The sequence below is a fragment of the Rhamphochromis longiceps genome, linkage group LG22 (assembly GCF_057381845.1).
Source record: "Rhamphochromis longiceps isolate RC_006_pf linkage group LG22, R_longiceps_female_GT1.1, whole genome shotgun sequence".
NCBI lineage: Eukaryota > Metazoa > Chordata > Actinopteri > Cichliformes > Cichlidae > Rhamphochromis > Rhamphochromis longiceps.
In genome coordinates, this window is record NC_140577.1 from 3616679 (window position 1) to 3639873 (window position 23195).

A 23195-nucleotide genomic window follows, 5' to 3' on the forward strand; every position below is an offset into this window, starting at 1 on the left:
GTGTGTAGTTATTAGCCTCACTCCATCCCTGAAACTGCTGCTTTCCTTACAAATGCATCGTTCTCTGTCAGTTGCGAGCATTAGTCTTCATGGTTTTCTGATATCTTTACTCATTAATTTCTCTGTGTTTACAATGTTAATCTTTATTTTTGCAGGTCTGTCCTCTGGCTGTACATAAACTACTCCTTTAAAACTACAGTAACAGTGCATGTCTGGCTTATAAATATTCAGATTTTATGTTATTCCCCTGCATGTGCGTTACACGTGTTGCATCTGCTCACTGTGTGTGTGTGTGAGTGTGTGTGTGTGTGTGCATACAGTTTCATCTCCCTACCTTTAAGTTCAGTGCATAATTTATTTATTTAGTTATTTTTAGCTATTTTCTTTTGCTTATCTGTAATCTGTCCTTATACATGGCTCGTTCCTTGTGTGTGTGTGTGTGTGTGTGTGTGTGTGTGTGTGTGTGTGTGTGTGTGTGTGTGTGTGTGTGTGTGTGTGTGTGTCATTGCAAGTCATTCGTCAGTCAGTTTCACAGAGCGCTGGGGTTCCTGAAGTTATGGCCTGCAAAGCGAGCCTGGTCGCCCAACTCTTCCTCAATCCTACAGTGGCAGGAAGACAGAAACAAAAACAACATTTTTTAATTGTTTTTGAAGGAAATAATTTCTGTTCTTCTTCATAAGGTCAGCCTGTAACCAGGAAGAGTTTATATTCTTTGCACTGGCGACATGTGATCATATATATTGAAAATAATATCTGCATGTCCAGCACAGCCTTCTTACTTATAATCTGCTTTGCATAAAAACTTCAACAAATCAACAAAAATCTGACAAGCTGCCACGTCACTGCACCACAGCTGCAGGCAAAATAATCCATTTATATCCCTAGATAAAAGCAAAATAATCAACTTTAGAAGATCATTGGTCATATAAAAAATAAAACAGGATGTATGCGAAAATGCAAATCACAACTCAGTTTTTCCATTGTTAAAAAGCTCATGTTACAGCATCTACCTGCTGCACAACAGATTCTCACGTGTGTGTGTTCACGCTCGATTGCGCTGATTAGCATTTATTGCTCGTTAATGCCCCCGTTAAGTCTCTGCACCCTTAACAGGTCCTCAGCAGTCCAATGGGATTACACCGCTGAGCCGATCCAATCTCCCTCCCTCCTGTCTCCTCCTCCCACCTCCCCCTGCCACTGACTGGCTTGGGCACATGGGGTGACACCAGCGCTCCTGTCGCCTGTCATGTCAATTAGCTCTCTGATGGTAAGCACTAGGACAGAGCAGGCACCTGAGGAGCTGCACTGTAATGCTGCCGCCTGATCTGGAGCTAAAAGAAAGGGGCTACTAAACATTCAACAGGCCAGAGGACCAATTAGGAATTCATGAGTAAATACTGAAGAAAAGGACTGTTTTTGGAGTTATTTTAATTCTAGATTCAAAATGTTTTCACATTAAATACATACATATATATATACATATATATATATATATATAGAGAGAGAGAGAGAGAGAGACCTCTCTGTCTGCAGCACACTGACCTCATGAGCTGGTTGTACTTGGCCAGCCGCTCAGATCTGCAGGGGGCGCCAGTCTTAATCTGCAACAGTAAGATAAACATTATCCTGCAGGTGACCAACAGAATATTAAAATATAACACCAAGAACTCTCTGGACTTCTGGCTTCACAGGGAAACACTTGAATGATAGTTCAGAATGAAGCTGGACAGTTGTGGAGCTGTAGCCCAAAAATGTAAATTTAGTGAGGTGAACGAGAAGTTTAGCTAGAGGATAGCATCATTCAGCCACCCTAAACAGCTTCTTTGTACAAATATGGAAGTTTGTATTGTGGTGTACCTGCACTTCAGCTGTGTAATTATCAGCATGCATTAGCACAATGCTAATATTTTATGGGCTAAAGGTCATACTAAAGAATTAAGGTCATAAGAGAAAATTATTTAAATTGCTTATTGTTACTGTATTAGCAAAAGATAAAATAAAATGTGTGTTTCTGTGTTTAGAAGCCAAGAGAATTGATAATTATTTTAGACATTTAGTTCCATTCACTTATAGTCAGTTAGTCTAAAGAATAATACAAAACAATATAAGGCTGAAGTTAAATTTCTCATGAAGAAATGCACTAATATCTTTATTTTATCTTGTTCAGTTTACTTCACAATTTATTTTATATATTTAAAACAAACTTACAAAACTTAATATTCACTGTAAGTTTAGTTTACTGACATTTTAAAGGCAACAAGAAAAAAAACAATAGCTAAACGATTGTGGATTCTTACATCCTTACAAGGACAAAAACCTGAAACCTATATCTACATCAGCCATAACATTGACTTTGGTTTGGAGGAGAGACTTGAACGTTGGAGTCAGCTTCTAAACTTACCTGTCCAGTGCAGAGTCCCACCACCAGGTCAGCAATGAAGGTGTCCTCTGTTTCTCCTGAGCGATGGCTGACCATCACACCCCAACCATTTGCCTGAGCCAGCTTACACCTGAAGGACAAAGTTTGTTTCAAAGCACTCTGTTAGTCATTTTCATTTTCTTCCAATTGATAAAAGGATAATAATTGATAATAAAACTGTTCCCATAGACAAACCTCCCTTTGCTAAGAAAGATCTCTACCTGATAGCAAAGTTACATCTCCAAAGCCGTCATAACTTAAATTTTCTCTAACCAAAACTAGACAGCTACAAAAGACAGTCAGACAGCGGTTTCCCGGTGTTGAAATGTTCACTGGGTAACGTTTGACACTGTGGGACAAGAACATAAAAAGCCAAGAGACAACATAATTTTAGCTATGCCTACAAGAAAGGCTAAACTCTGCTTTCTTTCAACCCTAAAATCCAACAATGACATAAATCCCTAAAAGCGACCACTAAGAGTCACTTTTTATTTAGGTGGACTACTGAAGAGGGTTGGATGCTAACCACTGTAGCACAGTACGAGGCAGCACTGAAGGTCGTGGGAGCACATAGTTCACCTTCCCTCTACACACTGATGCCACACTGTGCTGCATATATTAACTGCGCTGTGCTAATTGGACAAGTTAATTAATCTGATATAATTCATTTGTAACTGCGGCTCATCTCGCATGTTAACCTGCTAACAACATGAAGATTAAGACATAAAGTGTATTGCCCCCTCTGAGCTATAAAAAAAAGTAGCTAATGTATCAGATTCACGATGCAGGAAGCTTTTCATGTGATGGATGTAATACATCACCTTTACTGTCATCAGCTCTGTGTCTATCATTTAATCTCCCTCCTCCCCTCCTGCTCTAATCCAGCTACACTGTTGTGACTGATGGCTTCATAACCCTGAGTGACAGTTTGGTAAGTCTGTTATAGATGATACACACATCCAAGACTGGAGCAAACACACTCTTCACAAATTTATCATCAAGTGTACAGAAACATACGCAGCAGTGCCAACCCACGTCAGCAGTATGTCTGACCGATAGCTGAACCTTATCCTAAACATCTTCTGTCACTTCCTGTCCTTCATTTATCCGCCATAAATGGAACAAGGCCAACATGGCTGACAGGTAATGACCGATGTGACTGACACTATAGCGACATCCACTGGGTATGTGTGTGTCTATATTTCCACATCTTTGACTGACAGCTGGACAGCTGTGCCTCTCTCTGTCACCTCAGCAAAGATTGAAAGCGCTGTTCGGCCAATCCGAGGCTTCGAGGTCACGGACCTGCCTGAGGGGGTGGAGGGTTACTCTGTAGCTCCAGGACAACACTGTGTCAGTGACAAATTGAATTTATGGATCTTTAAATACCCAATATGTAAGAATTTGTAACTTCTTTCATTTATTAAATGGCCTTGTTTTTATTTCCACAATGTGAATCGTGTCCACACTGAAATTTCTCATTGAACTGTGGACTAAGCAGACGTACGCCTGTATGGCCTCGGTGACAGAGCCGATCTGGTTCACTTTGAGCAGCAGGCAGTTGCAGGCTCGCTCCTCAGCAGCTTTCTCTATTCTCTTGGGGTTGGTCACCGTCAGGTCATCCCCAACAACCTGGATCCCCACCTGGGCCGTCAGGCGCGACCAGGCCTCCCAGTCATCCTGGTCAAACGGGTCCTCGATGGACACCACTGGAAGTGAAAAAGGAGAGGTCTGTTACTCATCAATAGAGGGACTGCTAGTGCTAACTAGTGATTTAATAATAATAACCAATAATGTAATTTTTCAGATAACACAACACAAGTCCTTGAAATTATTGGACAATTTCAAGATATCATCATTTAAGTGGTATAAAGGGAACTCTTTCAGCTGCCCTGAACTCCGTTTTTAGACTTTTCAAAGTATATCACATAGCAGACAACTCACAGGTCTTTTCAGGCCAGATCAGATGAGTGTTACAGAGTAAAAAGATCCCTACAGGAAGTGAGACACATGGCACAACTGGTTACACAGAGCTATTCTTGGAATCAAAACAACCCTTATTTATCTCTCTTCTCGCCCCATGAGAGTTCGGATTCGTAGAAGAAGATGGATGAATGGATCTGATTACATGTCCTCTCTCAATGACATCATACAGAGCTCGGCTCACAGGGATTACTTCTACACTCACTGATTTTACCATTTAAAAGTCTTACAGTGTTTCATTTGAGCTTCTACCACTGAAGCTGTTTATATATGATAGATTTTATTTTTACATTTGTATTTATTGTATTTATATTGTGTATATTGTCTACTTTGTTACTTAACGTTCTGTTTATTTTTATCTTTGTGCACAGCCCTTTGTGACTGCCTGTCTGTGAAATAAATAAATCTTTACTTACATACTTAAATGGGGAAAAATATAATGGGTCATAGAGGGGACATTAAACGTTATTGCAGAGAACAGCGGCAGAAAAAAGTCAGCCTCATCTGGAGAAGGACTAATGCAACAGAGTTTAATCCAGTTTGACATTGATAGTAGTCACCCCTCCAAGTGACTTCTCTACAAACTTCATATCACCTGTAATACTTGTAAATCCTCCAAATCCAGTTGGCCTTATTATTGTCTTTATTATTGTTGAAGGGTTTCTGTATCTCTTCTGTATTATTTTAGGGAAAATAATAAAGCAGAAATATCCACCTAAAAGTACCCCGAAAAAACCCCAGAAATTTTACTGAGCCTGAGAGTAATCCACTAATGGAGAAAATGCTGAATTTTCACCGTCCCAATGCGTAAACAAGGGTGGAGATAAAAGCATTTGGCCCTGAAGTCCTGTGTTCAAATCATTAAGTCAGCTGAAAATGTCAGCTAGCTAAAAGGCCAAGCCGTTTTTCTTTGGGTTTCATAGAGTCAGCAACCTTGGATTTAAAAGCATGTCGTGTTTCTGCAGTCCAGCAACACTACTGAAGAAATAAGCATTTCACCTTTATGTCACATTAACTTATTTTATCACTAGATAAAGAACTACTTTTTTAACCATTTGACATTGACTGAACTGCATTGAACCAAACACTGGTTGAGTTTTGTACAAATTTAAATAAGCAAACCTGGGTAGCTGTTGACGAAGCCCTGGTAGATGTCAGCCAGTTCCTCTGCAGTGATGTGTCGCTCTGGATCTGGTGGGGATTTGAAGTCCAGGTCGTACTTCCCCTCACGGTAAAACTCCGAGGCGGCAACGTCCATCCCGACTACTACCTTTTCTGTGAAGCCAGCCTTCTCAATGGCTGTCTGCAGCAGATCCAGAGCTGAAGAACAAAGAAAGAGACAAGCGGGGGGGGGGGGGGGGGGGGGGGGGGATATAAAATAAGGAATGGAGTGAATCTTTTGCCCCCAGGCTTCTCGGGTAGGCAGGCATGTTTGCCCCAAATGTGGTCCACGTGGAAGGGCCACATTTAGCTTTGACAGACAGCGTTGACTCAGGTCCAATTTATATATGGGCCACATCTCAGGTATGTTTGGTCCATATTTGGCCACAACTGTGTGAGTACTATAACTGAGCTGTAAGTGCTGAAAGTAGGCCAGATTAGGCTCAAACGTGTCTTCTGTATGAGTTAGCTTCTCAGGCTGCAGACAGGCAGTACTGAGAGGTGGAAAACATCTAAAGCATTTCTGATGACTGAACCTATTAAGTAATATTAAACTTACATGTCAGTAAATATTCCATTTTAGATTTTGTTTTGTTTACCAATGGAAGTCAAGTAAAGATCATGTTTACAGAAATTTTCCATAATCAAAGCTTTCCCAGATCTATCTACTGATTCCCACTCCAGTTAAAGAAGGTGGCTTAAAAGCTGCTGCAAACAGACCCAAACATATTGTTAATTATTCAAATATCTGTTCCTCACCCTCACTGTTCTCCAGGATGTTGGGAGCAAATCCTCCCTCGTCTCCAACGTTGGTGGCGTCTTGGCCGTATTTCTCCTGAATGACTCCTTTCAGTGTGTGGTAGAGCTCTGATCCTATCCTTAGCGCCTCCCTGAGAGACAGAAGAGATACCTGTTAATGACTGTGACAGGATGCAAGAACAAGGAGGCAAGGAGCAACACCAGCTGTGGTTTCAAAAACAACAAAGCAGGATGATTTAACGAGAAATGCATTAAATCAAATAAATCTAGCAGCTGAGAAATCAGACTTTTATGAACAGTCAATGCTTTTAAAGGTGAATTCCTACTTGAAAGATTCAGCCCCAACTGGCAGCACCATGAACTCCTGCATGGCCAGTTTGTTTCCTGCATGAGATCCTCCGTTTATCACATTAAAGGCCTGAAGAGAAGAGAAAAGAAGAGGAAAGGAAACAAAAAGGCAGAAAGAAGGCTTTAAAAACGATTAAAGGTCCTCGAATTCATCACTTTCTGTGTTTCTATAGCAACTAATCAAAACGACTTTTAGTAGAAACGTCTTGCCAGTGTGCAGAAGTATTTAAATGTGGTGTAAACAGAAGCATTAAATATATGAAATGTTACATTACATGGAGTTCTAATAATCCTTCAGTGACATACTGAACAACAAGGTGCCGTGTGAATGTTTCCACAGCACTGTAGGTGTTCTGCAGTGATTTAAATGCTTACAGGAACCGGCAGCACCAGCTCTGTGTTTCCAGCCAGGTCGGCTATGTGGCGGTACAGGGGGACTTCTTTCTCTGCTGCGCCAGCCTTACAGATGGCTAGAGACACTCCCAGGATGGCGTTGGCCCCAAACGTGGCTGTTTGAAAGGTCATAAGAGAGAAAGTGATGGGTGTTAGCATCCACAGTGTCTAGTGTCTCAGTTCACTTACCCTGAAAAACTATTTTAAGGAGTCGGTTCCTGTTAAAGGTCCAATTTTATAGCAGAAAAAGCATGTTTACAACCTGGCTACATTATAGGAGCGTGGCCTCTTTGACACACAGGTAGATGTGGGGGTTTTATGATGATTAATGCTGTTTTCTTCAGTAAACTTTAAATAAATAATGTTAAATGTAGATCGTATTTGGCATGACCAAGTTTGGCAGGTAAGATTCCATTTACAGCCATTTTCCTGGATTTTTCCTGGATTAAGCCTACATCCAGAAGTATCTGTCACCTTACGACTGTAGCTGCAACATTTTGTAGTGAGTATTGGATCCATTCAAATTTACATGATTTTTAAAGAGTTAAAAGTTAAACCTTTAAACTCAAACTTTAGCATTTCTGATATAGATTCCATAATTCAAATCAGATTCTATTTACTGACATTTTTTTCATGCTACCTTACATTTTGTTATTCTTTTGAAAAACACAATTTATTCCTCGATATGTTGTTGCTTTAAATTCTTTTATCTTTTGCTTTAATTTAAAAAGATTATCTCACTATTTTTTAACCATAGATTTAAAAAATGAGTTTAAATTTGTGTAGCTGTAAAAACTAAAGCAAAGTGAAATGCCACGGCTCTTTGGGTATAAGCATGTTTGTCGTTGAAAGCCGATACATTCAGCTGCAGTTCAGTCTGACAGGTTTCCGTGCTGGCGGAGATTAATTTCTCCCAAACGACATTACTTTGAGGGCTGATTACACTGCTGCCTGAACATGATTTTAAATTATAATAAATGAGCACTGCATTTATTTATTAAAGATGTGAGTTTGCATTGATCGTGCCAAAGCTTGTTTGGAACACAAATCTCTTTGCTCAATCTGTATTTATGCCCCTCGTCGCTCTGCAAAGCGCTCTGTGACAAACCTTCGGCGCAAAGCATTTTTCAAAATGTGTGTGACTTCACACGAATGGATGCTGAGCTGCAGAAACGGGGAGATTTCCAGCTGGCTGCTAGACTCTGATGATGTGCTGTTAGTCATCTTGATTTGCTCCTGTCGGGTTTCAACTCACATTTGTTTTCTGTGCCGTCCATCTCGATCATCATGTTGTCCAGCTGCTCCTGCTCCACCACGCTGATGCCCTGCAGACAAAAGCAGAACAATAAGTGGTGATATTCACATATAGTCTACAGTCATACGTGTTACATACATACATTTAGTTGCAGTAAATGTAAAAGACATGAGATCGTTTTTCCATAATAAGACAAACACTCATTATGTAGGCTAAACTACCATGCTTTGTTATTTAAAAAGTGTAACATCCCACCAGTATGACATATTGGGAACATTTACCACATATAAAATCCACTTCTGGAGTTACTAAATAGTCAGTATGGTAATCCATCAGCTGTCGTCTGATGATAATTGTTTGTTCCAAGACAATTATTCACATTTTAAGTCTTAACATTTTCAGCCTCAATAACTCAAACAGCTAATTAATTAAGGCTATAAAATGTGGAGACACACAAACACGTGTGCAGTTTTTAATGCACGGCTCCCAACACAATGATTAATTAGAAGACATTCATAATGGTAATTAAATTTCCCTTTAAAGGGAACCTATTATATTTATTTCCAGCTCCATTATTTCCAACTAAAGCAGCTTAGTGTGATCAAAAGGTCACAATAATCATGATAATCAAGCTGTTTTGGATGTTTTGGCTATTTTCTTCCTTCTTTTAAGCCAACTTTTGTCTGATTGGCTGCTGCTCAGAACAGGATGTGGGTGGGGCATCTGTGTGTGAGATGACCATATGAAAGATATCCCCTTTCACTCCCATCATAATGGGAAAAAAGCAGAAATCCTTGCTTTAATGCAGATGTTTGCAGCTGTTGTTTCAGCTCACAGGAATCACAGAGTGCTTGTAGCTGAAAATTATTTTGAGCGGTCAGTTCGATTAAGAAAGTACTATATTAAACTGAGTACATAACAAAAAATAGGTTTAAGATTGACGTTAATCCTCTATAGTATAATAAGTGATGTGAGGACTTACAGAGGCTAAAAGGGCTGGAGCCAGAGTATCGTTGATGTGCCCAACTGCCTTCAAAACACCTAAAGTGACAAAGAAGGAAATCAGACGCACAGCATCACAAAAACGTGAGGTGAACACGTGAATTATCAATAACAAATAATGTTAAATTGTAGTGAAAACAGAGCACAGTTTTATCTATTAGTGTTCTTCCAAATTACTTGGAAATATTTTCATATCAGCACTGATTGCTTTTGCAGCAACTCTAGGGTGAGATTTACTGTGGATTCATTTGTTTGAAGGTTAGGTGAGCACCGCAGCCTTAATGGCTGTTTTATAGTCACTGAAGTGTCTTTCAGTGTTCGCCAGCAGTAAAAATGATTTGTTAGACAAATTTAAAATGCTGGACTTTATCAAGACTTTTGTGGCATTTTAGCGTCATATTATGAATAAAAATAAGATGTCCAAACATCTACACTGCAAAACTATTTGTGAGAGGAATACGTCGACAGGACAAAGAGTTTCTCAGCGTCACAAACACTGAATTAAAGAAAGCTTCTAGAAAACTGTAATTTATACTTTAAAGGTCTCTGAATGTTCTATATTTTTGTCATTGTCAACACATCTGGCTTATTTCTTCTTAAGTATTTTTACTTTTGTTGGGTATATAAAGCTTTTATAAAAATCTATATTATGTCTATTATGTTTTTATTTTGTTTTGTAGGGTTTTTATAAAATGTGAAGTGTGTTGGTATCATATAAATGCAGCACTAGTCACTGAAAACAGCACTCTGTTTCTGTTAGTCAGTGATCTCTTCATTGTTCGCCCTCTTGTGGTCATAAATACTGAATGCAGCTTTAAGTTCTCATCGAATGTAACGGTCTGTGCAAGCTCAGCTGATGCATCTTCATACCTTTGCCCTTGTAGCGGCTCTTGTCTCCATCTCGGAGCTCCAGAGCCTCATAGATCCCCGTGGATGCTCCGCTGGGCACCGCAGCCCTGAACAGACCTGGAAAACGAATTAAGAGAGAAAGAATTAAGGTTTTGATATGATAGATATTAGACAAGTCTTCATCTCAGACTGCTTTCCCTATGCCTTGTGTCATTTCTTAATAATCCCTGCAGTTGCTCAGCTTCATTTTACAGGCCAGCTGAAGGGGATTTGATGTCCCAAACAGCTGCTTCAAACTACCAAGCTCTGCATTTTTATTTTTATTTTTTAGCTTTCTGGCATGGTAAGTGTGAGCTGCTTTCCTGGTGGTAAAGATTGTGTTATTTTCTTCCTGTGACATTTTCAGACAGGCTCTTTAGCGGTCACCTTTTTCTGTGCGGAGGTCCACTTCAACAGTGGGGTTTCCACGGGAGTCCAAGATCTCCCTGGCAACTATGCTGACGATCGACATCCTGAAAGACACAGACAAGAAAAACAGCCCACCGTTAACTGTTTTTAACTTATAACTTCACCTTAACTGCACCAAGGAGATGAAACACAGAAAACTTCAGCTCCTGGATGAAAAGATCTATTTTTACAGTGAACACAAACACACGGCAGCCTGCCAGGGGAGACGGCGAGCAACATCAATGCAGAAATCAAAGCTCACTACAGAGGAGTGCATTGTCTCTCTCTCTCTCTCTCTCTCACACACACACACACACACACACACACACACACACACACACACACACACACACACACACACACACACACACACACACACACACACTGCAGTTACTTTTCTGTTTCTGGAAGCAGCAAAAAGAAAAACTTCAGTAGGAGAGAGAGGAGTTTTAAATAATGCATCAGTTCGTCGCTGCTTTTATCCAGACTGGAATCTGCTGATTTATTCTGGTTTCGTGGTGATGTGCTATATTTTTCTCATTGTCAACAAAACTAGCGAGGCATTGATCATACAAACAAGTACTGTGAATCAAAGCCTGATAGATCTTATTTTTTCTTTCTTCACGCCGATTTCTCCCTCTCTGTTTCGCTGGCTCACAGTTTCCTTTGTTACTTTGAAAGCTCTGTTATTTTACTCCTGCACACAGCCTCCTGCAGCCAGGAATATTCTCCACGGCACCAACAATCTGTTAATTTACTACAGAGAAAGCTCCCAACAAATGCAACATGCCTTTCAAAACATTTGCTAAATAGTACAACTCTGAGAATAGGTGCTATAATCACTGGGCTTGATCCTGTTTGAAATGTTTTAGTATCAGTTTATTCCTCACATCATGAATTTGTGGCAGATGTTACATTAGAAGGTGATATATTTGTCATGTAGCTTGAGCAGAGAAGCTTCACCCACCTTCTGTTCAAACTTGCTGTTTATGGGGGGCAGCCAATCAGAGGAGAGCTTGTTTAAAGGTGAGGAGCTAAACTGGAATGAAATTAAAGGATGCACTGAGGTCCACTTTAAATCCAAAAGGATTATTTTGATCGAGGAATCATACAAAGCTAATTTATTAGAGTCCAAGAAAAATATATAAAGTGGAAAATGTAATCAAACGAACACTGGTGCGACTGCGTACGGTATTACTTCTTTCCTTTCTTACAGTAATCTTTGAGTTTGTGTATTTTTCTGCATCATGATATATAATGAATACTTAATGACTGTGTTTGTATAAATGCAGTTCAGACAGTAAGACCCCCAACAATTAAACACATGTATACATTAATACATAAAAGAGATTGAAGTAAAAATGATGTTGCCTTCATAACCCTTCCGATCACTGATCTATTTAAGTTAATATACTTTGAAAACTTTGATCTCTTTCAATAAAGAAACTAGAGAAAAGGTTTTGAGCAGGGGTTTTAGCCATCAGTCTGACCTTGGCAAAGCTTTTTTAGGCTTCTACCGCTGCTGTTTACTGCTGCTTCTTGTATCCCAGGAGAGAGATCTCGGAAAATCTTTCAGTGCTAATGCTGGAAGGATGCTCCTCTGTGGGCAACCTGACACTTAAAGAAAAAACACAGCTTGACTACATGGTATTCTTCGAAATAGGCCACTGCAGCCAACACTTTTCTTCTGGTTGTTTCTGGACCTTTGTTCTGTTTAAATGCAAGAATTAAAACATGAAGAAAAAAAGCACGTGAACGCTAATGCTGTTTCTAAATCCATGCATGTTAAAAGTGGTTATGTGCATTAGATACAGAAGGAGTGATTGGACTATCGCTCAGAATGTGCCTATACAGTATGTTACACTGGTACAGATGCTATGTGCAACAAGACACAAACTCTCTTGGTATTTAACTTTTAATAGGTTGAAATGTTTGTTTTGTTGGTTTGTTTATTTGCTTTTTTAGTGCTTTTACTTGAATCTGAATTTAGAGGTCAACCTTCACACTGATGATTGATGCTTGTTGTCATGGTGTTTAAAAATCTGGCAATAAAGCAACAACTAAAGTAACACTAAATAGAAAAGCAGATTTTATCACCACACTGTGATGCTCAGAGATCAGCTGTGGGTTTAACAGCCTGTTGTTGAGGTTCAAAACATATCAGCAGCTTATGGCAGACAATGGCAAGCACACTTATAATTAACATTTACATGATGTGCACTGCTTGTCATTCATGTTGTTTGGTGTGAATAAGTTATTTATACTTCTGTAACCATCGACTGCGGGGTGACATTATCTCCTTTCCTTTCATAAAGGATGGTCTAGTGTATCCTCTGCTAAATGAGCTAATAAAGGAAGCATTAACCCTCCTTTATCAGCTGTCAGTATTACTTTTACACCTCATGGTTCGCTTTGTTTTTTATGTTAATTCCATCTTTTCAATTTTCAAACCCATTTTCGAGCCAGTGGAGAGAAGCCAGGATTGTGGTGATGTGATACCATCTGCTAAAACCAGAAAGAAGCCGAGCTGCTGCACTCTGAACTAGATGGAGGCAAGAGTTTTGTGACTTTTTGTGCAAACCAGAGAGAAGGAGGTTTCCTTTAGTCGAGCAAATGTTAGAATACGATTAAGATGATTTAAATATCAGCTTTTAAAAACACAAAAGTCAAAGATGGCTCACGAAGAACCAAGAGAGCCTCTTTCACTGGCCTTTCAATCTCTCGTGTACCCTTAACTAACTTAAAGCTTTCAAATTCTGTTTCTCAGCCAGAGAGACTGAACTCCACAGCACAAGATTAAAAATGTATTCCATCACTTTGATGTTGAATTTTTAATTTCTGTACCACTGTGACATTATTGCCATAACCTCAAGAGCATTTGAAGCTTTCATTAATTCTATTCTCCTGCGGTGGTGTTTCCCCTCTTCCTTCTCATTGACAGTCCAGGCACTCAGCGTTGTAACTGCAGTGATACATCAAAAAGGGGCTTTTTATGCCGTCCTCATCCCTCCGTACTGTATGAATACTTTATTGATCTGTGAGCTAAATCTGGCTCCCAGCTAGCTTGCAGAAACCTGGCGCCGAGGCTGTCCTCTTCAGATGCACTGACAGAAATATGGAGGCTCGGAGGAAGAGCTCATCCTCATATCTCTGTACAATACATCTTTTTTGGTTACAGACGTATAGATAAGATGTGGCAACATTGTTTTAGAAGTTCAATTGAATCCCAATAATGATAAATCAGCTCCACGTTGTATGAATGCACAACAGAGGGTATGTCACTTTAATTTTCTATCTCTGAAATATGGAAGAAGCTTCCAGACCTAAAGACCAGCAGAAAGCAACTTTCTCTGGAAATCTTGAGTCACCCTGTATCTCATATCACACTCATATCACAGTCTTATTTAACACAATGTGATGATTGTTGTGTAAATTGTGGTCATATTAAGATTTAAATATGTTTCAGAGAGTATGATCTGGGATGAGAGTACTTTTCAAAAAAGTTGGGGTTGAAAAATGCAAATTAAAAAAATTGTACTTCCCCAAAAAGTTGGCTCCAAAAGTCTCACTGTAGCTCATTTCTGCTGATTGAATACTATGACACTGCCATAGCTACAGGCAGTAATTTGAATGTAAATCATAAATGGCAAAGAATTGTGGGAAAATATTGTCTCATTAAAGTAAGTCTTCACTACTCCAATTCCATTACATTTACAGCAAGGGAAGGTTTTTCTGTAAATGCCATTTAGAGTAACGTCACTGGAAATGATGCAAAGACAATGAAATTTGCAGTCTTCACAGGAGCTTTACTGTAAAAGGTTTACAGTAGCTTACCGGCTTCCAGCTGCCAGTGAAATTGTAAAACTACAGCAACCTGTCAAACAGACATGCGCAGACATGAAAAATAATATGATTAGAGCCTAGTACGATAAATGCTTTTAAAGCCATCACTGTTAGGATCACGGCCACTTTCATCGACCAGCGCAAACACAGGCAGCCTCTAACTGCGGATGAATCCTGTCTGAAAAGGTTTGTGCTCCACATGTGTCTGATTGTTGTGTTTTATAGGACTGGTACTTGGATGTAATTAGACTTAGTTGATCAGTTAGCAGGTCACCCTTTAGTCCAACTACAGTCACTGCTGGTTCCAGAAGAAAAACATGGAGGTGTTTAAAATGCTGATATTAAGGATTCCAAACAACCAAAGAAACAGAGTCCTGCTGTTAAGCATGGTGGAAAATAATTGTATGAAATGATGGTGGCAACTAATGATTGTTTTAATTATGAGGTCATCTACACAACATGCTCTGAACTCATATACTTAACATGTAATATGAGACCAAATCTCCCAACTGTAGAAACATAAACAGAAAAACGAGCCAGGTGAAATAAATAAAGACGGTCTCCTTGGCCTATCTTCATTCGTTTTATTGTCGAGTTAACCTGCCGGTGTTCCTGTGGGAGCACATTTTAAAAAGTGATTTCTGTCACTTTTTTCTATTTCTCTATATAATTTATGTCCTTGTGCTATCTTTCTTCTTCCTCTGTTATTTCCCCCGGTATTTATCTGACTCACATCCTGAATGCAAACCCTTTCTGCTTATGTGAATCTTTCCTGCAAACATCAGGCAGCGTTTGTTTCTTTTTTTAATTCCAGGTGTCACCTTCTTTCTCTTCCACCAGGTACACCATTTCCCTTGTGTGTTCCTTTTAACCCAATGCAAAGTCACATTACTCCTCTTGTCCTCTGACTCCTTCGCTCAGCACTGCTCTATCACGATTCCTCTGCGCAGCTCAGGGACATTATTTCCACCCATTTTCCCCTCACCATTGGTTTATTGTGGCATTTATGAAAATTTATGCTTATTCAGTTCTTACACTCGTAAGTCACAGGAGATAAAAGTGTCAGCATAATGAGTAAAGTGTATAAATGGTGCTCAGCAGAAGAGAAAGCAGATACTGTAAGGTGCCACCAGCATACTGAAGCGTCAGCTCACTCTGGATGTGTGGGTGGTTTAATTATTTCTTTTTTAAAGTTTTGGTGCTGTTTGGAGCCCCACCCTGCCGTACTGCAGACTTTTCCAAACAGTTCCTCCCTGGGCTGGAGCAGCAGCGCATGAGATACCTCCTCAGAAACCCCACAATCCCCAGTTTTCATCTAAACTGTTTTAGTTTCACGAGGTAAAACTTGCTTTCCTAAGGCGACCGAGTGACTGCCTGGAGATTTAATTATAGCATTATTGTGTCAGGACTGTTCAAGGGCCTTGCAGATATATAGGTCTTGCGTCATCTGCTGTGTGGCCTCCCAGTCATGGTTTCACTCATTTATGCAGAGAAAAAATATTTCAGTGCCTCCTACAGCCTGCAAATGAAAAGAGACTTGTGTCTTAATGCATCGAGAAACCTAATTATGTTTATGTTTCATAGTCTGAGGCGATGCATTCTTTTAATATAAAGACATTTGAATGTAAGTTGTGCATTAATATCACTACTAACTGCATGCAGCAATCTCATATCCACACACATGTTCTTGCTTCCTGATCTGTCACTACCTTAATGGGATTATCTCATTACCCTCATTTCCATCCCTCTTTTCTCTCCTCGCTCTTGTTCTCTCTCCATCTCGCCCGGTGCTGTTTGGGCACGTTGCTGTGTATTACGTAAGCTCTACAGCAGCAGCAGCAGCAGCAGCAGCAGAGAGGGATGGAACCCATGAACACACCACACCTACCAGAGACTGCAGAGCTCAGCAGAAAATGTACCAGCACCAAAAGAGGGCGTGCCAGAGAGGAAGTGAACGAGGAGAAGGGAGAGTGAGATGAGGGCACACAAGGAAAGGAAAGAAATAGAAAAACATCAACTCTGTGTGTCTCTGCATGTGGCTGGAGGGACAAAAGGATCAAAGGAAAAAGAGCAAGACAGATGTGATGAAAATCATCAGAAGAGAAGGAGAGAAATGAGCGAGAGGAAGAATACAGCCTATAAAAATAACACCACCTACCCATTTTACCCTCAAATTCTTCATAAACTCACAAAATATTTAAAACAACCACTTTCTGTACCTAAGATATTCCACATTTTGAAGCACTAAAAGAAACAAATTCCCATTTGAAAGCCCTCAGACTGCATAAATGAACAATGATCTAATTTAATGGTGCTCAAAATGCTCCACAATCCAAAACCTAACGTAACTAATGTTCTTCCTGCACTGCTAGCAGCTGAGGAGCTGAGGACTTTGATGGCTTTTCCCACTTCGCAGGAGCATTAGTTATTGCACGGTGCATGGCTAATGTGGCAAACGTTACCATCTGTTTCCTTCCCTCCTACTCTATGTGCCCGTGTAGACTGTACTTTAATCAAATGGCACCCATCAAGGCTGAGAAATAAAGGCAACGCTTAAGTGCCAAAAACTGCAGGTCCCCTGATGACCACTGGAGGCTGGTTCCAAACAGAGACATTCCCCATGGACTCCAATGTTACAGTGTTCAACTCGTTCATCTCTACAGCAGAAATAAACATGTTTACAATGATTTTGGTCTCTAGCTGTTTTATATGACTCATGAACTGACTCATGGCACAGACCAGCGGTGCCCAACATCCGGGCCACGGACTGGTACCGGTTGAGTCTATACCGGGCCGCGAGAGTTGAGGCTCGGGTTTGAAATTTATGGTTTCCAGGGTTTTTACCATAGCGACCAGAGAGCATTAAGGGGCAGAGAGGAGGATGTTAAGGACGCTGCTAATAAAGTTACACAATTACACGGTCAATTCATGTTTATTATTATATTTACAAAATACCACAGTTTTTGTCTTGGTCATTTTATTTTATTTTGCTGTATTTATCTGCGACACCTTAAAGGCCGGTCTGTGAAAATATTGTCTGTGGTGCAAAAAATGGTTGGGGACCGCGGGCATAGACTTTATATAAATAGATGAATGTAGTGACCATGACATCACCCAGTAACTAAAGAAGTCCCACTATGAAGTCTCAGCTGGTTTGGAACTGGACAACATCTGGCTGTGCATGCTGCTCACCTACTGGTTAATGCCTTGTCAGTCACACTGAAAACATCCCCTGGTTCATCTCCCTTCTGGACTAATAGTAAACATATTTCTAAATGAACTTCAAGACATCTTTTTTATGTATAGTCTATGGTTGCAAACCAAGCTAGCTAGCATTAGCTAATTATGTAGCTCTCAACCAATTAGGATCACTCATTCTGGCACCAAAACACAAGGCGACAAAATGTCCAACTAAAAGCTTCAAACAGGAGTGCACAAATTACTGGGTGATGCAATTCATGCTGCCATCTTTTATATACAGCAAAGAGCAAACAGATGCAAAGGTCAGTATTTATTCCTGTGAGTGAAAGCCCTGATTATTTACAGTCTATTTTTAACACTTTCAGTTCATTTATTTTCATAAATAACACGTAAACAAAACAAATGAAAGCAGCCGTAGAAGGAGAGAAAAAGGCAAAGACAGAGGAACAAGTGCTAAAATGTGGCTTTAAATATATGCAAACTGAAAGAGAGAGAGACATAGGGAATGGCCAGGAGGAAGGAGAGAGGGAGGGAGTGATGAAGGACAAAATGGAGAGTGAGTGGAAATGAGGGAGGGCGAGAGAGCGATAGAGAGAGATAAAAAAAGAGGAGAAAAGAGGGAAAGATAAATAATTAAATGACTGTGTTTGGCTGGAGAACAGAGGGGAGATGGAGGGATGAAGGGGAGGAGGAGGAAGGCAGGGAACAGAAGGCTGATTATGGCACACACTTGGGAAGTGAAGCAGTCTCACACATACTGTATGTAATGCTGATAATGTGTCGACGTTTACACACATGTAGCTTCAGCTGGCGATTGTCGCAGGTACTCGCGCACACTTAACGTCCGCCCACGCGTCACAGCAGGCAGCCGGAGATGCAGAAACCGAACACGCGCTGCTGTTACACCAGACCACAACACAATCAAGCGTCGGATCAAACACGAACGCACACGCATTTGACTCCTGCTGCCAACACACACACGCTCTGTACAGCCATTTTCCAAGAAATCAGAGACATGTTGGGTTTTTTTCAGTGCTGCCATATTAAAAAGCATCAGACAGAAAACACACACAGTAAAGATTGACTGTAGAATCACACAAACACATTTTAGCAGGAAATCACCCCACCAAGGAAAGCTGGAGACGGATTCTTGCATTCAGATTGATTCAACATATTTTTTAAAAACAAAAATAAAAGTCTCTTTAATATTTATTCATACAGCTGTATATGTGCAATGATAAAGAATCCATCCATCCTGAAATTTGAGATACACTCCCTAATTTCCTTCGGGATTAATAAAGTATGCTGATTCTGATTAAAATTTTCAGTAACAAATAGTCTTCCTGAGACACAAAGATCATCGTGCAATATGACTTCGATTCACAATCTCAGATCCACTCCGACCATAAGCAAACGAAGTGTTAATGATTCATGTTACAGAATCATGCCTCTTCTCCCTCAAGGGAAGTTGAGTCACTATAGTGTGTAAACAGATGCTATACCTTTGAGATAGATGGATGCACTTTTATTCATTCAGTCTAAAATTACAAAACATATTAAACAACATTTTTGTAAATGTGCCAAATTGATAAACTGACTGATGTGCTACTCCTAACCCTTGGCTCTTTGAGAGGAACAGCTGATGGTGCTTAGACTGTAGACAAAGACTGACGTAGCTTTTCTTTCTGGAAAGTGGAGTCAGCACAGAAGGCGGTAAATCCTGTGGTTTCAAAAAAAGATGTCTGGCTCTATAGAAGTCTGAGGAAATGACGCTACTTCTCACTTGACCTGTGATCTTATTGGATATATAAGTAAAACTGGCAGAACGTCATAGTGGCTATTTCCCAGTGTGACATGCTCAAGAATCATAAACCTCTGAACCTGGAGACTCAACTCAGGAAGTCACAGACTTCAAAGTGCAATCCCACAAAGGCCTCGAAGCCATTATATGTACATACAGTAAATATAAGATTTCCAAAGCAACCATGGCCTCTCCCACTGGTTTCTGAAGTCCCGCTGTGAAGCCCGAAGCTGAGCCATGTCAGCTTTTTAAAACTAGCTGTCATGGAGCTGACTGTGAAATCGATGGACACTGCGTAGGCTAGCAACTAGTCGGTCACACAGCAAAGCTTACCCTCAGTCCTCCTTGGCTCTAATTGTTACTGAAATATACAAAACAGGCCTCATGTTGTATTCAATCAGCCTTAAAACTATCGACTTAAGATGGGACCATAAACTCATCAGGACGGTGCTCATGCTGGAAGCTCAAATGCACGAGATAGAGCTTCTTTCATTCTGAGATGTTCGCTGGTTAAAGGATGAAAAACAACAAACCAGCTGCAATAAAGAGAGAAGCTAGCCACAAAGTAAGACAAATGCATGATGCATTCATCCTTTTTGCTTGAAATGTGACATGCAAACAGCAAAAAATAAACATCTATCGCTGCTTCAAATCAATTAAAATCTATATCTCACTATTTTTTTAATCATATATACTTCATCCATCCATTTCTGTAGTTTACTGACAAAGCGTAGCTGGAACTTATCCCAGCTTTCATGCAGTAAGAGGTGAGACACACCCAGATCACCAGTCCATCACACACGGACACCTCACATCCACACCTAAGGCCATTTAAGCCAGCATGCACCACCAGGTCGCCCATATTCATTTCACTAGTCTGTAAAGACTTTCAAAACCCTTAACTTTCCTTTTTTCAGTTATTGTTTGTTACTTTTCCCTTGAGGACGCGTTCCTGGAATGATTAAATAATGATTCCTGCTGTAAAAGCTGAATGTAGGACAAGTTATGAAATATTGTTGTTTTAATACCATCTCATTGTATCTCATGTCATATCAATTTTCACTGCTGTACTTTATTTATTGATTAATATTTGTTGCTTCTGTCAACCCCCACTCATAAATGTACCTGCTGCAAAAGCACTAACACACACACACACACACACACACACACACACACACACACACACACACACACACACACACACCTATTTGTGCCTCTCAATCAAACACATACACGGTTGATGTACCGAGGACTCAAACGTAATTGACTGCAGGATCATACACACAGACACAAACACACACACACAAACACACACACACACACACACACACACACACACACACACACACACACACACACACACACACATAGCATTCCTACAGCCAAGACTCACATGACCAAATACACACGCAATACACTTGACAGCCATTTTACAAGAAACCAAAGGAAATGCAGGCAGCAAACAGACACACACATTTTCTGTTAGATAGTTTGTCATAACACATCTAGCAAACACACACACACACACACTTACACTTCATAATGACAGTTGAAAGCTTTAACCCTCCTCCCCCTCTCACAAACCAGCTCACACACACAAAAAGCCATGACACACATAAATAAACCACAAATTAGTATCTAAAACTGCAGCTCTCTCACACACACACACACACACACAAGCTGCCACAAGACATCAAACCAATGCGTTCTTGCAAGAGGTTGTTCACACAGATTATGTGCATGTTGCCAAAACACACACAGACAAATACACATCATTTCCTTCCTCCTGTATACGCACACACACATTTTTGAAAGCCACAACAATGCAACATTTAGACACACATCTAAAACTGACGCTTACACACATCTTTCAGTACATGCACACACATGCATGACTTCCGGTCTTACACACACACACACATACACAGTTGGACTACGACCTCTCACACACACATGCAGTAAGACCTAAAACTGAAGCATTTCATTCTCGTGCACAACCTTCTGTATCCGCTATGCAGCACACAGAAAAGACACGCAATTACAATGATGCAGGAACACAAAGATGCAAAGAGGAAGAGAGGATTTCCTGCCTTTACCTGATGCCGGTGTGTGTGTGTGTGTGTGTGTGTGAGTGAGTTCTGCCTTTTACGGCGACTGAGAAAATACTGGAGAGGCAGAGCGATGAGAGAGAGAGAAACAGGAGGGGAGGAGGAAGAGAAGAGGAGAGAAGGAGGGGGTGATATATATGTGCGAGTGTGTGTCAGAGGGAGGAGGGGAGGGAGATGACTCAGAAGGGAGATGGGGAGAGGAAGAGGAGGGTTAATTAAAAAGGAGGAGATGGACGGAGGGATGATGATGGGGTGCAGAGGCTCTTTGCCTGACAGAGGAGGTAAAAATAGATGAAGGCAGGACCGGTTCTCGCGCTGCGTGTCTCCCTGCCTCTCTCTGGTGCTGCAGTGGGGTTCAGCTGATGTATATATGGTTACATAATTGAGCCTTCTCCACTATACTCACACGACATGATGCTCAGTGTGTGTAATGCTCATGTTGTAGGGAGATAAATATGACATAACAAGCAAAAATTGTGTGTTGCACTAAAAAGATATCAAGTGAAGTTGAACTATGGCCGTGCTGTACTTTCCTGTGATACTGATTTAACCTGTTTAACCAGGCGGGTCATTAAACACATCAACTGTTAGTTACAATGTTTGCCTGAAAACGGGAAAATCCTTGTGGGGACATGAGGAAGGACTAAAAAAGAAATTAAAGAAATTAAAGAACAGTAGCAACATACCGACTGACAAAATGCTGCCCTCTGGTGGTGAAAATGTAAAGTTTTCAGAGCGTAATTACCAAAAATCTGCATTTAAGCATATATAACCTAAATTTATGATGATTCAGTGCTTGAATAAAACCCCGAGCCTTAAATTGAAGCTGTTTATAATGAGGGCTGTCAGTTCCAGCAGCTAATTTACTGATTGTTTGGGAGTCTGTAAAAAAGAAAATGAATTGCCTGGATTTCATATTTTGTGCATCCTATTCATTTTTACCCAGCAGATGTTTTTCTTTAGTAGATATCCATGTGTAGGGCAGAAGGCTAAAAGCATGTTTACTCTTTACAGAATGAGAGATGAAAGAAATGCTCTTGAGAAACTAACCAGCTTTGTTTCTTCTGTTTTGATTTTTAGTTTTGTCCCTTTAATGCACGTACACGCTAATTTATCCACTTTTTACCACACAGCGAAGGTGCTTTCCATATTAACTTGTACTCATGATTTAACTAAAACTTGTATCTCTATATTTTCACTGGTGTTGTGTGATATTTCCCGATTTGTTTGTAACTTGGTTAAGTTATGGTGGTGTAACCAAAGACTCCAGTGATCTTTCACCAATAAAATTTTACTTTCACCAAATCAAATTCTGGCCTGCGGCGCAAATCCACCGTCGTGTCCTGAAAATGCTTCTAAACTGATGAGTTTACAGGAACTGTGACTGCGTTCTGGACAGAGCTCACCATAACTTCATTGTTCTTCCTTTGTTCTGTGCAGAATCGTGTTGAGCTGTGTCCTTGCTGCTCTAAAAACAGACCGGTGACGCTGCTAATGCTGAGAGTGACACTGATACACATTGATAGGGCAAAAGGGTGAAGCCAGTGTGTGCTCAGTGTGTGTCACGGTTGTCTATTATGGTGTGTCTTTGCCTGCATGCAAGAGTATTATCAGGCAGGTGCATAC

General features: G+C 40.3%; 1 protein-coding gene across 1 annotated transcript; it reads right to left on the reverse strand.

Annotated features, from left to right (window-relative positions):
* Window positions 1–349: 349 nt before the first annotated feature.
* On the reverse strand, window positions 350–21643 carry LOC146643143 (gamma-enolase). Its single transcript, XM_085395305.1, has 13 exons — window positions 21558–21643; window positions 10596–10681; window positions 10191–10286; window positions 9301–9359; window positions 8319–8388; window positions 7046–7179; window positions 6649–6740; window positions 6323–6453; window positions 5525–5722; window positions 3927–4128; window positions 2402–2510; window positions 1543–1601; window positions 350–599 (listed from the first exon to the last, which is right to left on the reverse strand). Exons 2-13 carry the CDS (start codon window positions 10678–10680, stop codon window positions 530–532), a joined length of 1305 nt encoding a protein of 434 aa, XP_085251431.1. The 5' UTR covers window position 10681; window positions 21558–21643; the 3' UTR covers window positions 350–529.
* Window positions 21644–23195: the final 1552 nt, after the last annotated feature.

Bases quoted from the DNA above. Each gene is read 5' to 3' on its own strand.
- LOC146643143 (XM_085395305.1), bottom strand. From the start codon at position 10,680: ATGTCGATCGTCAGCATAGTTGCCAGGGAGATCTTGGACTCCCGTGGA. The intron at 4,129-5,524 runs GTTTGCTTATTT...TTTCACTTCCAG, and splicing joins CTTCGTCAACAGCTACCCAG to TGGTGTCCATCGAGGACCCG. The intron at 1,602-2,401 runs GTAAGTTTAGAA...TTACTGTTGCAG, and splicing joins TGGGACTCTGCACTGGACAG to ATTAAGACTGGCGCCCCCTG.